The sequence below is a fragment of the Rhamphochromis sp. 'chilingali' genome, assembly GCF_963969265.1.
Source record: "Rhamphochromis sp. 'chilingali' genome assembly, chromosome: 3".
Taxonomy (NCBI): Eukaryota; Metazoa; Chordata; class Actinopteri; order Cichliformes; family Cichlidae; genus Rhamphochromis; species Rhamphochromis sp. 'chilingali'.
Window position 1 is genome coordinate 9450241 of NC_137931.1, and position 15769 is coordinate 9466009.

Here is a 15769-nt window from a genome sequence, read left to right on the forward strand (position 1 = left end):
GTAGCTGTAGGCCTTAGATTTCAATAGATAAAAAAGAACAATGTAGCATTCAGTATACGCAGATATATCTGACACCGCCGCTGTGTATTTCTTACCTCTTGGAAAATATTTCTGTTCATGAATGTTCCATTTCTTTGACTGTACCCCAGCAAATTGCTCTAAAGGTATAAAAGATGTTTCATGAGGCTGAATTTTATTCAAAAAGTATTTTCTGATTGGTGATTTTTATGTCAGCTCGGTTCGCCAAATTACCAAGGCGTTCTGTATGTGTGTGTCTGTGTGTGTGTGCAAATATGACTGCTGCTGAGAAAAGATGGATGTTAATATGAGCAAGGGGAATGGCTGCTCAGTAACAATGCCTGATTATTTGGACTACAGATCAGATATCTCAGACGTTGCTGATTGGAATTTGATGAAAGTTTGGAATATCGTAGCACACCTTCCATGTTTTTTTAGGCTCACTTTAAGCTGACTGGGAGTGTCTAAGCAGCATGACAAGATGACACATGTGCTATCAATTAGCAATAAGGGGTGGGGGTGGCAGTATTTCCGATGATGTGAAGTGATTTCAGCAGACTAAGTGTGGAATAATTAGGGGAATTCTTGCCTACAAAAAAAATTGATGTGACAATTAGCAGATGCCGTTGAACATACTGTCTATCAATCAGTAAGAATGTTGCACTGCTAAATCAGGAAAAGGCTTCATAAAATGCGCAGGAGGCACAATTCAACCGGCACTGAATTTGCTTAAGGCAAAAATTTACCCATGTTACAAAACATGCCTCTAGGTTAGGTATGATGAAGTCTTTTATACTTCTCCTCTATATTCAGTTTTGTCAGGTTCCAACTAATCTACAGTTTCCACTACCACAGAAAGACTTAGGCACAGTGCCTGAGTATTTTTTCAGAGCGCCTCAAGCCAAATGAACATAAAAAGGCATTTATGGAAGATATTAGAATGTAAAAAATGATAGTGAGGATTCTGTATCCAGCCAGTCAGGCAGAAGCTTGCTGCGAAAGCTACATTGAGCCTGAAAGTTATACAGTGCACCAGCCATCTACTCGTGTCAAAGCTAGTTGGTCTGTCTGTGGGTTTTTTGTGTTTTTTTTATTTTCTTTCTAGCCACTGGGCAAGATTGTGTTGTTCGGTGACTTTGAGTTTGATAAAAGTGGGAGTGAAATACAGCTATTTTATATATCTGATGAACACCAGTAGGCAACTATGTTGGAAAAAATTAAACATGTTCATGAAAAATAAAACAAAATACACTGTGATGAGGTCTGGCAATTACCAGACGAGCAGAGTCTACATCTATTTTTGTTATTATTTTATTATTTTTGATATTTATTTTGATATTTTCTACACTCCTTAGTAAAATAACTGTGTGAATCAGTGTCAAGTTCAAGTTAGCGGTTCTTAATTTTTAAAGAAAATCTGTCGTTTAATCAACCTTATTCTGTTATGTAGGCTACATCCATGACTGATCCAGTGTTCCATCTATGTAGCTATGATTGTAGGCAATGGGGCTATATTTGGGTTAAATGACATGTTGAAAAATGAACCTATTGCTAATCAGAAAAGTGAGGTCACCATGCAATAAAATCTGGAGGGGGTCTGAGTTCATATTTCCATTAAGTGTGACAAGATCTCCAAATGCAGACCACAGCACACCGTCCACCATGTCTTACAGATGTCTGTAGACATTCACTGATGTACCTCTCTCCTGACCTCCTTTGTGCATACTGGTGATGATTAATGATAGGTTTGTAGCTTGAACCCATCCGCTGGAACGTTGAAGGCAATATAATTACACTGCAAAGCAAGACACAAGTAGGCAAGCTTCTTCATGTTTCTCGTGCACGGGAGAGAACCGGACAGGCACCGTTCCTTCGCTTGACCCCAGTTGCTCTCGTCCGTTCTCCCGTACCACTGTTCTTTTATTGAGGTTACATGAATATGCATAAGTTCATTAACATATGACGTCTACATACACACAAAGAGTACCTTGCCTGTGTGTGTGTGTGTGTGTGTGTGTGTGGGTGTGTGTGTGTGTGTGTGTGTGTGTGTGTGTACTGCTGATCAAAGGGTCAAACATCCTTGGTCAGGAAGAGGGTAGCCTCCCCCTCACCCTAGATGGTTCATCCTAGATAACACGGTGAGGAAGTCCTGCAGTTCATCTAAACAAAGAGCACTTAGACTAGAACAGACGCAACTACGTTAATCCTACCATAAAATAATAAGACACGGTATGACCTCTCATGCTCCCAAAGTGCTGTCTAATACACACAAAGTTTGCAGACTATCAAGGATCAAAACCTCTACCAATCTACAACTAATTACAAAACTTTAAGCATATATAAGTAAATATTTCTAAGCATAAATGACAATCAACAATACAAATCTAACATTTCCCCCCTTTTTGACCTTTATGCCTGAAAAGTTCCCAGGTATGAATACCTCATGTCTGACAGTTTCAATGCAAACATTTTTATACTCAGCATATGTCAAATCACCCTAAATTACTGAAAAGGTACACAGTTCAACAAATGTATTAGCAGTTATCCCATTCATTGAGCTCATCTCATGGCAAACTGCATCTTACGAGCAAACAAAGAAATTGTTAATTTAATAGTGAAAATAAGAAGATAACATTTTCAAAAACATCTCAGCTTGGTGATGCTTCCTCTGGGTGTGCAAATCACATGTCTCTCTGCAGAGTGGTTTAAGCTCTGCAGGGCGTCATGAATGTCTCTTCCAGTTGTTTCCATCACTGTCCATAGGACCAGAGTCCAAATGTATGTAGAATAAACATTCAAACATACCAGTTAGTTTTGTTGTTCGTCAACATGGGTCTCAGCTATTTCCAAGCTGCAGACCTCTCAGCACTCTAGTTTTATGGCCTCCACCAACCCCCATCACCTCATTCAAGCCTTCGTCCTGTGAGGGGGATATTTATGACTCCTTAATTGTCCACGCTCTGCAGAGAAACACCTCTGTGGAAAGGGTGCAGGGTTCAGTTGTCTTACTGCTGTTATGATCCCAGCAGCCTTCAGAGTGTCATCGTATGCACAGTACAGTGGCACAGCGTTAGGTGATGTTCATAGGAAACTGCTGTTATCACCACCATAGCTTCTGGTTCCTGTGCTTTTCACAGAATCATGATGTCATCCTCGAACTGCTTCTACGCTGTCGATGGAGCCCTCATCCCTCGAGTTTTCATATCCCAACGCTGCTGAAGATTTAAGGCAGGGCACGTCGTACACCTTAATTGTCTTTCTCAGCGTCAATATTGAATCTTTCATTTTATTTAAAATCTTGCTGTGGGAAGTCTCCTCTTGATCTCCTGGAAGCTCAGTAGCACAGCTCTCTGTGTGATGTCTGCTGTGCTGAAGATGACCGCTGATCCTCCTGAAGCCTCTCTCCTGGCCTCAGCTCCCATCCTGTGGACGATCCTCTCAGGCACTCCTTCTCGTAATGCATAGTCCTGATTTTGGGCCTGCTGGATCTGTCTCTCTTAGGTGAGAGTCATGTGTCCATCTCCTCTGCCTTCCTCCTGGTTCAGCTGTTTCCGGCACCAGCTGGGGTCCTATAAGGATAAGTGTCGTAGTCAAGGTAACCAAGAGGGTCCTGGTCGCACACAGGTCCGTCACGCCTCGCACTTGGTTGCCCTAGAGTTGATCAGAGGCTGGAGGTTGAAGTGCGAGCTTACCCTACGGGGGCTCAATCAGCACTCCCCCCTCACCACTGAAACAACCAAGTGTGAGATTTCTCTATTGTGCTGTCTTGAGGGTGCCGGGGTTTCCTGGGACCTCGACCTCTTGCAGTGGCTCTGATAAATCCAGGAGGGTCTCTCGCTATTTTGCAGGCAGTTAAAATGGTCCTTGCTGTGGCTCCAAGGTCTGATCTCATGATGGGCCCCAACCAGCTTGACCTTTGACCTCAACCACTGCCTGGTCCTGTCAGCTATGCGCTTCTCACTGGGCCTCTGAAGATTTCTCAGGAGATTACTGCTGCACCTGTATTTCCTTGCTAGGAAGACAAACTATTTGGAGAGCATGTCAACAGTCATCAAACCACATTCTTTAGTTCAGTGAACTTCACTTATAGGCCATCAAAGCCTCATCTGAACATGGGTGCACCACTTGCATAGGTTTAATATTTGTAAATAAAACGGCTAATCACACAAATCACTGCAACAATAATAAAAAACATTGTTTAATGTTAATCCTTGGACCCCTCCTCTTGACGCATGGACACACCCATGCGTCAACTCACCAAACCTGGATTCCAGTCTTAAAGAAAAAGATTAGCAAGATCATATCCCAGGCAACATCAGGGCATCTCCTCCCCTGGAGCAGCACCACCCTGGACCTATAATCCTGCAATGAAAATGTTAGTGTGTTTTGCATATTAAGTTTGCTTAACACCTGGCTCTCCCAGGAGCCTGCATACACACCATCATGGCCTGGAAAACAAGATCTGGAAGTAAAATCAAACTCCATACCTGTAAACAATTGTATCATAAGAACAAGAAGCATTCAACATCAGCAAGACAAGTGTCATGTGCAGGTTTTCTCAAATCAGTAAACTACAATTATTTTCATAAGTCGCCTCAGACATGGATCATCCCATGTACTCAGGCAACATTAATGTAATCGGTGACTGCTCTTAAGCAAAGTCACTCCACTCATATATTATTTATGGGCTCAAAAGTGGCCAGCTAATGAGCCCATATTAACTATTCCATAACACCGCATCTCTTATTTGTTTGTCTCATGTCACTTGTCCGCTTCTGCTGAATCTTGTACATGCAGTCTCAAAAAACAAACATTAGCAACACACATTGATTATCCTGGTGGGCAGGCGTCGGCCATCCACATTCCAGAGGTGCCATAAAAACACCATAAAGTTAGCCATCCCTAGCTGTGGAAAGAAGTAACACCAGTTCTCAACACAGGAAATTTCACACATGTTATTCACATTATCAAAGTAACCTTCACATTTTCCCATCAACACAATGCAACAGCATCACCACTCATAACCTATAAACACAGTTTTCCTCACACATAAACCCAGAAATCCTGTAGTAGGAAAAAACATCAACCAGTTGTCCTGGTATAAATCGCATCATCAATTCACATGAAGAACTGGCATGCTGTAAGAAAAGAAAATGCAAATATTAGCGCTTGCGCAGGCGTATGCATACTTTGTCACAGTTATCTCTGTGAGCAACTCAAGCCTATGAATAACACACCTGATAAATGCACAGACACAGAAAATGGCATTTAAAAGGTTAAATCATCATGCAACCTCGAGTGTTGCTGTCATCTTTCTGCTCCTGTAAAAGGAAACACATGGGTTCATCTGCACCTTTGTCAGGTGGGGGTTAGCTTCACACAATCATGTTCAGTCAGTCAGTCAGTTATTTTAAAATTCTCACTCATTCACTCAGTGGTTCCTTCTTTTGCTAATTGTGGAAATTATCATCGCATTCGTTTCCACGCTCAGCAAAACGACGTTATTTCAAAAAGAAAAATAATTTAGACTGGATTTCCTCGTTGAATCCTTTTTGGGGGGGACTCTCATTTCCTAATTGTCCCAAATAAGTGGCTTTCTCCTGAACCCATTTTAAATGTGGAGAAACTCACTTGCAACAATTTTCTTGACGACGTGTAACGCTTTTAACTCCCGACTTGCAGATCTGCTCAAAGAAAAGAAATTCACAAGCAAAAATTAGTGCTTGTTCAAAAATGAAAAATAAAAAATAACAGAGATTATCAAACCAAACTTTCAGTGCACTGTGAAAGTATCAAAATAAAAAGGCCTTGTTAAGTCATGACACAAACTCCTCATCATCTTCACAACAGGAGAAGAATCATCAGCTAGATTCACTCCAAACCAACCATCAGCCGCACAACACACCACATAACCCTAATGTCATATTAGCTATGAGTTTAATCACCCGGTCTGTGCTCTTCACTCATTTAAGCCACAGATCTATTTTATTCAATTTTTCCTTTTTCCCTTCATCATAAAACATGTGACATGCTGTCATGCACTTCACAAAAGACGTTTGTTCTGATGTATTCAGAGTTGTGTATCTAAATACAGGATTCACTCGCACATCAAAACAGGAAACTCAGTGTTTTAGAGTCTCCACTCAACACACAACAACTCCAACACATCTCATTCACTCGTGCTAGAATTCAGTCACCTTTCATTAATCTAAGACCGATCAACTAATTTGAATCAGCTATTAACCCACTAGGATGACAGGACGACAGAAATGCATGTTCAAAATGTTATCACTAAAAGAGAATTTCCCTCATACAGTAAATTTAGTAGTAAACTTGTGCTGCATCAATCAAGCAGGAAGCTTCTCCCAATTTACTATATTAACAACTAAATTTATTGTCTGATCACTGGTTGGTCAAACCAGGATCTTTTTTCCCCACAAAAGTTAAACTGCTGTCCTGCAACCTACAGAGTCAATTTTTTTTTATTGGATAAATTCAGTATTTGAGAACAAGTGTCTGCTAAATTGACACTATTTTAACACTGATGAAAGATAACAAGCTAATTTTCATTACATGTGTTTGTGTTATTAGGCAGGTTTAATGCATGTCTGTGGAGCTGCATATCCAGCAGAGCATGTTCTTAAAGCTGCCTTTCCTACACACTTCTCTGCTATTATTTAATCATTTCTTAACTAATGTGCTGTGAGTCCACTGGTCTTTGCATCACACGAGGTGACTTGGACAAGATGATAAACAGACTCACACGCTTAAGATGTTGTCTAATCTTCATAAGCTCTCTTGTGCTTGTGTTAGTAGGGTTAATGCATGTTTTGTGTGATTCTGTATATGTTTGTATATGTTTCAGACTCCTTCACAATTTTCCAACTTAAGCAGTCAGTTTTCTTTTTCCCCAGGTTTGCTAACCCAAATTTTGATTTCCCACATTTAATAACAAAATTTGTGTTCTCACCACTCTCACTATTGTCCTCTGCCACTTCAATAGTCCAATAGCAGGCAGTTTCTCCTTCAGCTTTGTCCTGTCCCTCCTCTGATGCGGTTGACTTTGTGCTAGTGTCTGAAGTGCTGCCGCTGCCTTCTTGGGCGACTTCTTAGCAGCTGCTGCCGGTTTCTTGGCTTTGGCCGCGGCGGGCTTCTTGGCTTTGCTCTCAGTAGCCTTGTTCATCTTGAAGGATCCGGAGGTCCTGGTGCCCTTGGTCTGCACCAGAGTGCCCTTCGCCACCAGGCTCTTGATGGCGGTCTTGACACGGGCCTTGTTCTTGTCCACATCGTAGCCTCCGGCAGCCAGAGCCTTCTTGAGAGCGGCCACGGACAGGCCGTTGCGCTCCTTGGAAGCGGCCACGGCTTTCACAATCAGCTCGCCCACGCTGAGGCCGACCTTCTTGGGCTTGGAAGTCATCGTCTTCTTCTTCTTGGCCTGAACCTTGGTGCAGGGCGTGTTTATGATGGAGCCTTTCCCACCACAGCGCTGGCACGTTGAACGCATCATGAAGGGTCCATTTCTTTCATGTCGCTAGCCAGCATGCTAGCCGCATGTGGCTTGCCCGAGTCACTCAGTCCTTTTTGAGCATTTCAACATGCTGCCACCGCCATCTTGCTCGCCCCTCCGTGGAATTCATCCAATCAGACAGGAAGATGGGTTTGCTTTCTTCTGCTGCTGCTGTTTGTCCACATTGCTGCTGCTTTGCTGGGACTTTTTGTGCTCAGGACTTGCTGCTGTCTCTTTATCATGTTATTGCTTTGGAGCTGCATTCCTTATCTTCAGGGAGGAGTGAGCTCGCTTGTGAGGTTGAGAAACACATGGCACTGTAAATAAGTCAGCCAGAAACTTGGCCTGCATGTTTCCAATGATGTTAAACTATAACTTTCTTCCGACCGCTGCATGTGGAAAATTGATTCAGGTCTGCTTTTCACCTGAAAGTGACAAACTAAGACATGTTCATTATTATCATCACTGCTTAATCAACACACATCTCTGTGTGTGTGTGTGTGTTTGTGTGAACAATCCTTTCTTAAAAGCATAAAATGACATTGTAGTTGTTTTTCGGCTGATCAACACGAAACCTTTTCCCATGATTATTTTTCTTCGTCTACAATGTAATTTTTGTCTCTTTTTCACTCTTTTTTTTTTTTTTCGTTACAATAGCTGGTGACCTGCAGAATCACCGCTCTCACTCACAATCAAAGGCAATTACTTTTGCACAGTGCACAAAAACACTGTGATGTCAGACACATTCACACTCACTTTGTCATCTGCATAAATAAATCATATGGCTGGAGATACGTGCCATGGTGATCCATAGGCATGATCACACATTTATTTAATTATTTTCAACCCAACAAAACAAATAAACAAAAACATGATGCTGATGTTATGAACACTCTACACACAAGTCAAGATGCAGGAAAACTGCTCACGGAAACGCTGCACACTCCCTGTTTCCCCCTCTTTGAGTAGTTCCCAGACAGCTCTTGATCTGATAACGTGTAGCTTGCTCATCAGCTCAGAAAAAAACTGCAACGCAACATCACACAGTAGTTGCATGCTCTGCCCACAGCGGCAAAGTCTTACACTTTCATATTCAACACAGCTCCTCCATCATGTACTTTTAGATGTTTCATACAGGGTTCAGCATATTAGTTGTTTTCACAGGTGTGCTCCATATCTCAACAATGGCTCATAACAAGACGACAGTCTTTCACACAGGTCAAGTGCCTCTATGCACTTCATTAGTTTAAATATTTACCTATATCACTTCACCTCACATGTCATTGTACTGAATTTAAGCAACCACAAGCTTAATGTAGATTACTTTTAACAACTATCCACCTCAATTAAATCTATGGTCTGGCACACAGGCTGCTGTCGATCAGGGCAAGCTAAAGAATAAACATTGTGTCAGCAAGGGGTGGGGGGAAAGCCATTCACCAGAGCATATCTTAAGTGCTGCTGATGTGGGCTGGCCTTCTCCACAGCTCTCCAAGGCTGGTGTGTTTTCTGAAAACTTCTAACATTTGAATCTCTTCCATTTATAAGCCTGCGATTAACCGCACGGCTCAGGTCCGCGTGAATCCGCGCAGCTGTGGAGCCGTCGCTCTCTCTCTTTTTTACATAAATACTTTGTGCTGCCAGGAGCAAAGTCCAGCACAAACGTCTGTCTCCCTCCGACTCACTCTTGGTTGCTTAGAAACCCATGATAACAACAACAGTCGGTGTCACAGACCACATGTTCTGCTCCGCACACACTCACACACAACAACAACAACAACGACGACGACAATGACAACAACACAAAATAGGCCTACTGTCCAGCACAATCTGGACCCCGCGGAACTTCTCAACACCCCACTGAGCGGTGGAGAACTCACTACAGTACCCCACACAGCGGTCTGTATTTCGCCCCACTAAGACGGCGAACCAAAAAAAGTTCGAACTGCGCAACTCTGCGACTTAATGCTTCTGTACAAAAAACCCCACTGAGCGGCTTTGTACATCGCCCCACTTAGACGGCGAATTTTAGCCCCACTGAGCGGCCACGGACAACGCCCCACTGAGCGGCGAAGACGTAATTTTAGCCCAACTAAGCGGCCACGGACAACGCCCCACTGAGCGGCGAAGACGTACAGTTATAGAGTTGGACTCTAAACTTACTCGGTGTTGCTTAGCGTGTAATATCAGCCTCGAATCCCGCCAATCGCCATTCATCGAGGAGAAAAGACATACAGCGAATCCACAGGAACTTCCTGGCTGACGTCAGTCTTTCAGCGTGCCTCTCCTCCCCTCGGTGAATGCGATTCCAGGGCTCCGGCTCGAAGGACCAATTAATGATAGGTTTGTAGCTTGAACCCATCCGCTGGAACGTTGAAGGCAATATAATTACACTGCAAAGCAAGACACAAGTAGGCAAGCTTCTTCATGTTTCTCGTGCACGGGAGAGAACCGGACAGGCACCGTTCCTTCGCTTGACCCCAGTTGCTCTCGTCCGTTCTCCCGTACCACTGTTCTTTTATTGAGGTTACATGAATATGCATAAGTTCATTAACATATGATGTCTACATACACACAAAGAGTACCTTGCCTGTGTGTGTGTGTGTGTGTGTGTGTGTGTGTGTGTGTGTGTGTGTGTGTGTGTGTGTGTGTGTGTGTGTGTGTGTGTGTACTGCTGATCAAAGGGTCAAACATCCTTGGTCAGGAAGAGGGTAGCCTCCCCCTCACCCTAGATGGTTCATCCTAGATAACACGGTGAGGAAGTCCTGCAGTTCATCTAAACAAAGAGCACTTAGACTAGAACAGACGCAACTACGTTAATCCTACCATAAAATAATAAGACACGGTATGACCTCTCATGCTCCCAAAGTGCTGTCTAATACACACAAAGTTTGCAGACTATCAAGGATCAAAACCTCTACCAATCTACAACTAATTACAAAACTCTAAGCATATATAAGTAAATATTTCTAAGCATAAATGACAATCAACAATACAAATCTAACAATTTTAACCAATACATTTCAATTACTTGATAATTTTATCACTTTATCAGACCCGTTGCCACAGATTTTCATTCTGGTTTTTCTTTAATTTGGAATTTCTCAGCATTTTTCCTTATTTCTCTCAGTTAATAATGACTTCTTGATAGTCACCCTTTCACTGAGACCATTTCTAATGAGGATTCAGAGAACAGTACATGGATCAACTGAAGGGCCGGAAGCACCTCTCAGTTACTGTGTCAGGTATTTGCTGTATTTGTTTCTTCTTTCTTAAGAACATGGCTTTCAAACATTTCTCTGCTGTAGATCATTTTTTAGTCCTGTCACTATTTTGTCCTTCATTTATCAAGTTCCCGCCCATTTTAAAAGCGAGACTGCACACCATTCTGAGATATGCCAAGATCTTATTCAGTAGGTCTTTAGGAATCCCCTTGTTAGTGCAGATGTACTTTTTATACCCTCAGACTTTGTTATCTTGGCATTTTTCATAGATTCAAGAAATGAATGTGAATAACTTGTAACAGGCTTCTACTAACAAAGAGCCTAAAGATGTAATTTAAAATTGTTCTTTTGCTAAGTTGTCTGTTATGTGTATACTAGGGGTGCAACAATACTCGATATTGAACCGTTCGATACAGTGCTTTCGGTTCGTGGACAAAAGTAAAACAGTATGTCGGATATGCCACGCAATGCTCAATTACATTGGTGGGAACTAGTGCGTTAGCGCAGTTTGCTCGTTAACATGTTGACGCCGTCCAGCCCCACGCACGGGGCGATCCGCGGTAGCTCGTTAACGGAGATTTGCCGTGTTGTGGTGTTAACGTCATTTCAACGAGATTAACGCTGACAGCACTAGTGGGAACAATTCAATTCAATTCAATTTTATTTATATAGCGCCAAATCACAACAAAAGTCGCCTCAAGGTGCTTCATAGATACAGAGAAAAACCCAACAATCATATGACCCCCTATGAGCAAGCACTTTGGCGACAGTGGGAAGGAATAACTCCCTTTTAACACGAAGAAACCTTCGGCAGAACCAGGCTCAGGGAGGGGCGGTATAATAATAGATAGGATTCAATGCAGAGAGGTCTGTTAATACATAGTGAGTGAGAAAGGTGACTGGAAAGGAAAAACTCAATGCATCATGGGAATCCCCCGGCAGCCTATGTCTATTGCAGCATAACTAAGGGAGGATTCAGGGTCACCTGGTCCAGCCCTAACTATATGCTTTAGCAAAAAGGAAAGTTTTAAGCCTAATCTTAAAAGTAGAGATAGTGTCTGTCTCCTGAATCCAAACTGGAAGCTGGTTCCACAGAAGAGGGGCCTGAAAACTGAAGGCTCTCCCTCCCATTCTACTTTTAAATACTCTAGGAACAACAAGTAGGCCTGCAGAGCGAGAGCGAAGCGCTCTAATAGGGTGATATGGTACTACAAGGTCATTAAGATAAGATGGGGCCTGATTGTTTAAGACCTTGTATGTGAGGATTTTGAATTCAATTCTGGATTTAACAGGAAGCCAATGAAGGGAAGCTAAAACAGGAGAAATATGCTCTCTCTTTCTAGTCCCTGTCAGTACTCTTGCTGCAGCATTTTGGATTAGCTGAAGGCTTTTCAGTGAGTTTTTTGGACATCCTGATAATAATGAATTACAGTAGTCCAGCATTGAAGGACATGTCCTGGTCAAAAATGACTCCAAGGTTCCTCACAGTGTTACTGGAGGCCAAGGTAATGCCATCCAGAGTAAGAATCTGGTTAGATACCATATTTCTAATATTTTCAGGGCCGAGTACAATAACCTCAGTTTTATCTGAATCAAGAAGCAGAAAGTTAGCGGGCATCCAGCTCTTTATGTCTTTAAGACATTCCTGCAGTTTAACTAATTGGTCTGTGTTATCTGGCTTCATGGATAGATAGAGCTGGGTGTCATCTGCATAGCAGTGAAAATTTATACTATGTCTTCTAATGATGCTGCCTAAGGGAAGCATGTATAATGTAAACAGAATTGGTCCTAGCACTGAACCCTGTGGAACTCCATAATTAACCTCAGTGTGTGAAGAGGACTCTCCATTTACATGTACAAATTGGAGTCTATTAGATAGATATGATACAAACCACTGCAGTGCAGTACCTGTAATACCTACAGCATGTTCTAATCGCTCTAATAGGATATTATGGTCAACATGACATTGATATGACAGGAACGTTGGCCTATAATTAGCTAAGACTGCTTGGTCTAGAGATGGCTTTTTGAGTCAAGGTTTAACTACAGCCACCTTGAAGGCCTGTGGTACATAGCCAATTATTAGCGATAGGTTGATCATATTTAAGATTGAAGCATTAATTAATGGCAGGACTTCTTTGAGCAGTTTTGTAGGAATGGGGTCTAAAAGACAGGTTGATGGTTTGGAGGAAGTAATTATTGAAGTTAACTCAGAAAGATTAATTGGAGAAAAAGAGTCTGACTTAACATCAATGATGCTAAAAGTAGCTGTAGATAATATTACATCTGTGGGATGATTATTGGTAATTTTTTCTCTAATGATAAAAATTTTATTTGTGAAGAAGTTCATGAAGTCATTACTAGTTAACGTTAAAGGGATGGTTGGCTCAAAAGAGCGCTGACCTTTGTCAGCCTGGCTACAGTGCTGAAGAGAAACCTGGGGTTGTTCTTATTGTCTTCAATCAGTGACGAATAGTAAGATGTTCTGGCTTTGCGGAGGGCTTTCTTATAAAGCAACAAACTATTTCTCCAGGCTAAATGATGATCCTCTAAATTTGTGACACACCATTTCCTCTTCAGATTACGAGTCATCTGCTTTAGGGTACGTGTTTGAGAATTATACCACGGAGTCAGGTACTTCTGATTAGAGACCTTAGTTTTCACAGGAGCTACAGTATCCAGAGTCGTACGTAGTGAGGAGGTAAAATTATTAACAAGATAATCGACCTCTGTTGGGGTAGCGTTCAGATAGCTGCTCTGCTCTATGTTGGTACAGGTCATTGAAGATGATAACAGTGGGTGGATTATATTCTTAAACTTACTTACAGCGCTTTCAGAAAGACATCTACCTTGATAAAGTCTACTCTCCACTGCTGTGTAATCAATTATTGTAAATGTAAATGTTATCAGGAAATGATCAGACAGGAAAGGGTTTTCAGGAAACACTGTTAAAAGTTCAGTTTCTATGCCATATGTTAAAACAAGATCTAGAGTGTGATTAAAGTGGTGGGTGGGTTCTTTTACATTTTGAGAGAAGCCAATTGAGTCTAATAACAGATTAAATGCCATGTTGAGGCTGTCATTTTTAGCATCTACATGGATGTTAAAATCACCCACAATAATTATTTTATCTGAGCTCAGAACTAAATTAGATATAAAGTCTGAGAAATCAGACAGAAACTCTGTGTAAGGCCCAGGTGGACGATAGATGATAACAAGTAAGACTGGTTTCTGAGTTTTACAGCTGGGGTGGACGAGGCTAAGCATCAGGCTTTCAAATGAATTAAAAGTCTGTCTTGGTCTTTCATTAATTAATAGGCTGGTGTGAAAAATTGCTGCCACACCGCCACCTCGGCCTGTGCTTCGAGATTTCTGGTAGTTAGAATGCCTTGGGGGTGTTGATTCATTTAAACTAACATAATCATCCTGCTGCAACCAGGTTTCTGTAAGGCAGAGTAAATCAATTTGTTGATCAATTATTAAGTCATGTACTAACAGAGACTTGGAGGAGAGAGACCTAATATTTAACAATCCACATTTCACTGTTTTACTCTGTTTTATCATATCTATCTAATAGACTCCAATTTGTTCATGTAAATGGAGAGTCCTCTTCACACCTTGGAGTCATTTTTGACCAGGACATGTCCTTCAATGCACATATTAAACAAATATGTAAGACTGCGTTCTTCCATTTGCGCAACATCTCTAAAATTAGAAATATCCTGTCTCAGAGTGACGCTGAAAAACTAGTTCATGCATTTATTACTTCCAGGCTGGACTACTGTAATTCATTATTATCAGGATGTCCAAAAAACTCACTGAAAAGCCTTCAGCTAATCCAAAATGCTGCAGCAAGAGTACTGACAGGGACTAGAAAGAGAGAGCATATTTCTCCCGTTTTAGCTTCCCTTCATTGGCTTCCTGTTAAATCCAGAATTGAATTCAAAATCCTCACATACAAGGTCTTAAATAATCAGGCCCCATCTTATCTTAATGACCTTGTAGTACCATATCACCCTATTAGAGCGCTTCGCTCTCGCTCTGCAGGCCTACTTGTTGTTCCTAGAGTATTTAAAAGTAGAATGGGAGGGAGAGCCTTCAGTTTTCAGGCCCCTCTTCTGTGGAACCAGCTTCCAGTTTGGATTCAGGAGACAGACACTATCTCTACTTTTAAGATTAGGCTTAAAACTTTCCTTTTTGCTAAAGCATATAGTTAGGGCTGGACCAGGTGACCCTGAATCCTCCCTTAGTTATGCTGCAATAGACATAGGCTGCCGGGGGATTCCCATGATGCATTGAGTTTTTCCTTTCCAGTCACCTTTCTCACTCACTATGTATTAACAGACCTCTCTGCATTGAATCATATCTTTTATTAACCTCTGTCTCTCTTCCACAGCATGTCTTTTATCCTGTCTTCATTCTCTCACCCCAACAGGTCGCAGCAGATGGCCGCCCCTCCCTGAGCCTGGTTCTGCCGGAGGTTTCTTCCTGTTAAAAGGGAGTTTTTCCTTCCTACTGTTGCCAAAGTGCTTGCTCATAGGGGGTCATATGATTATTGGGTTTTTCTCTGTATCTATGAAGCGCCTTGAGGCAACTTATGTTGTGATTTGGCGCTATATAAATAAAATTGAATTGAATTGAATTGAATCTTTTCCAAAGATGAGTGATTTCTTGATTGATAGATTTATTTTTTTATTACTTTGTTGTTTCAGCAACATTACATTTAAAAACTGTACTTTTGAGTTAAAATATATATTTATAATTTTAATAAATGACAAATTAAAAAGGCATGAAAATTTTTTTGTATCGAAAAAATATCGAACCGTGACATCAAAGTATCGAACCGAACCGTGACTTTTGAGTATCGTTGCACCCCTAGTGTATACACAACACTAATTCATCCATTCAAGTATGGCCCCTTGGAAGCGAAACAAATAAGTGAGTGTTGGCCCAACTTTTGCACAGCAAATCCTCTTTATTCCAATATTGACAATTTGATAACAGGTTATAAATATACAAT

General features: G+C 41.6%; 1 protein-coding gene across 1 annotated transcript; it reads right to left on the reverse strand.

Annotated features, from left to right (window-relative positions):
• Positions 1 to 4478: 4478 nt before the first annotated feature.
• Positions 4479 to 9842, reverse strand: LOC308393920 (histone H1.5-like). The gene has a single exon (XM_080877974.1). It carries the CDS (start codon positions 7523 to 7525, stop codon positions 6938 to 6940), a length of 588 nt encoding a protein of 195 aa, XP_080734100.1. The 5' UTR covers positions 7526 to 9842; the 3' UTR covers positions 4479 to 6937.
• Positions 9843 to 15769: the final 5927 nt, after the last annotated feature.

Coding starts and splice junctions, on each gene's coding strand:
- LOC308393920 (XM_080877974.1), bottom strand. CDS start 7,525: ATGATGCGTTCAACGTGCCAGCGCTGTGGTGGGAAAGGCTCCATCATA.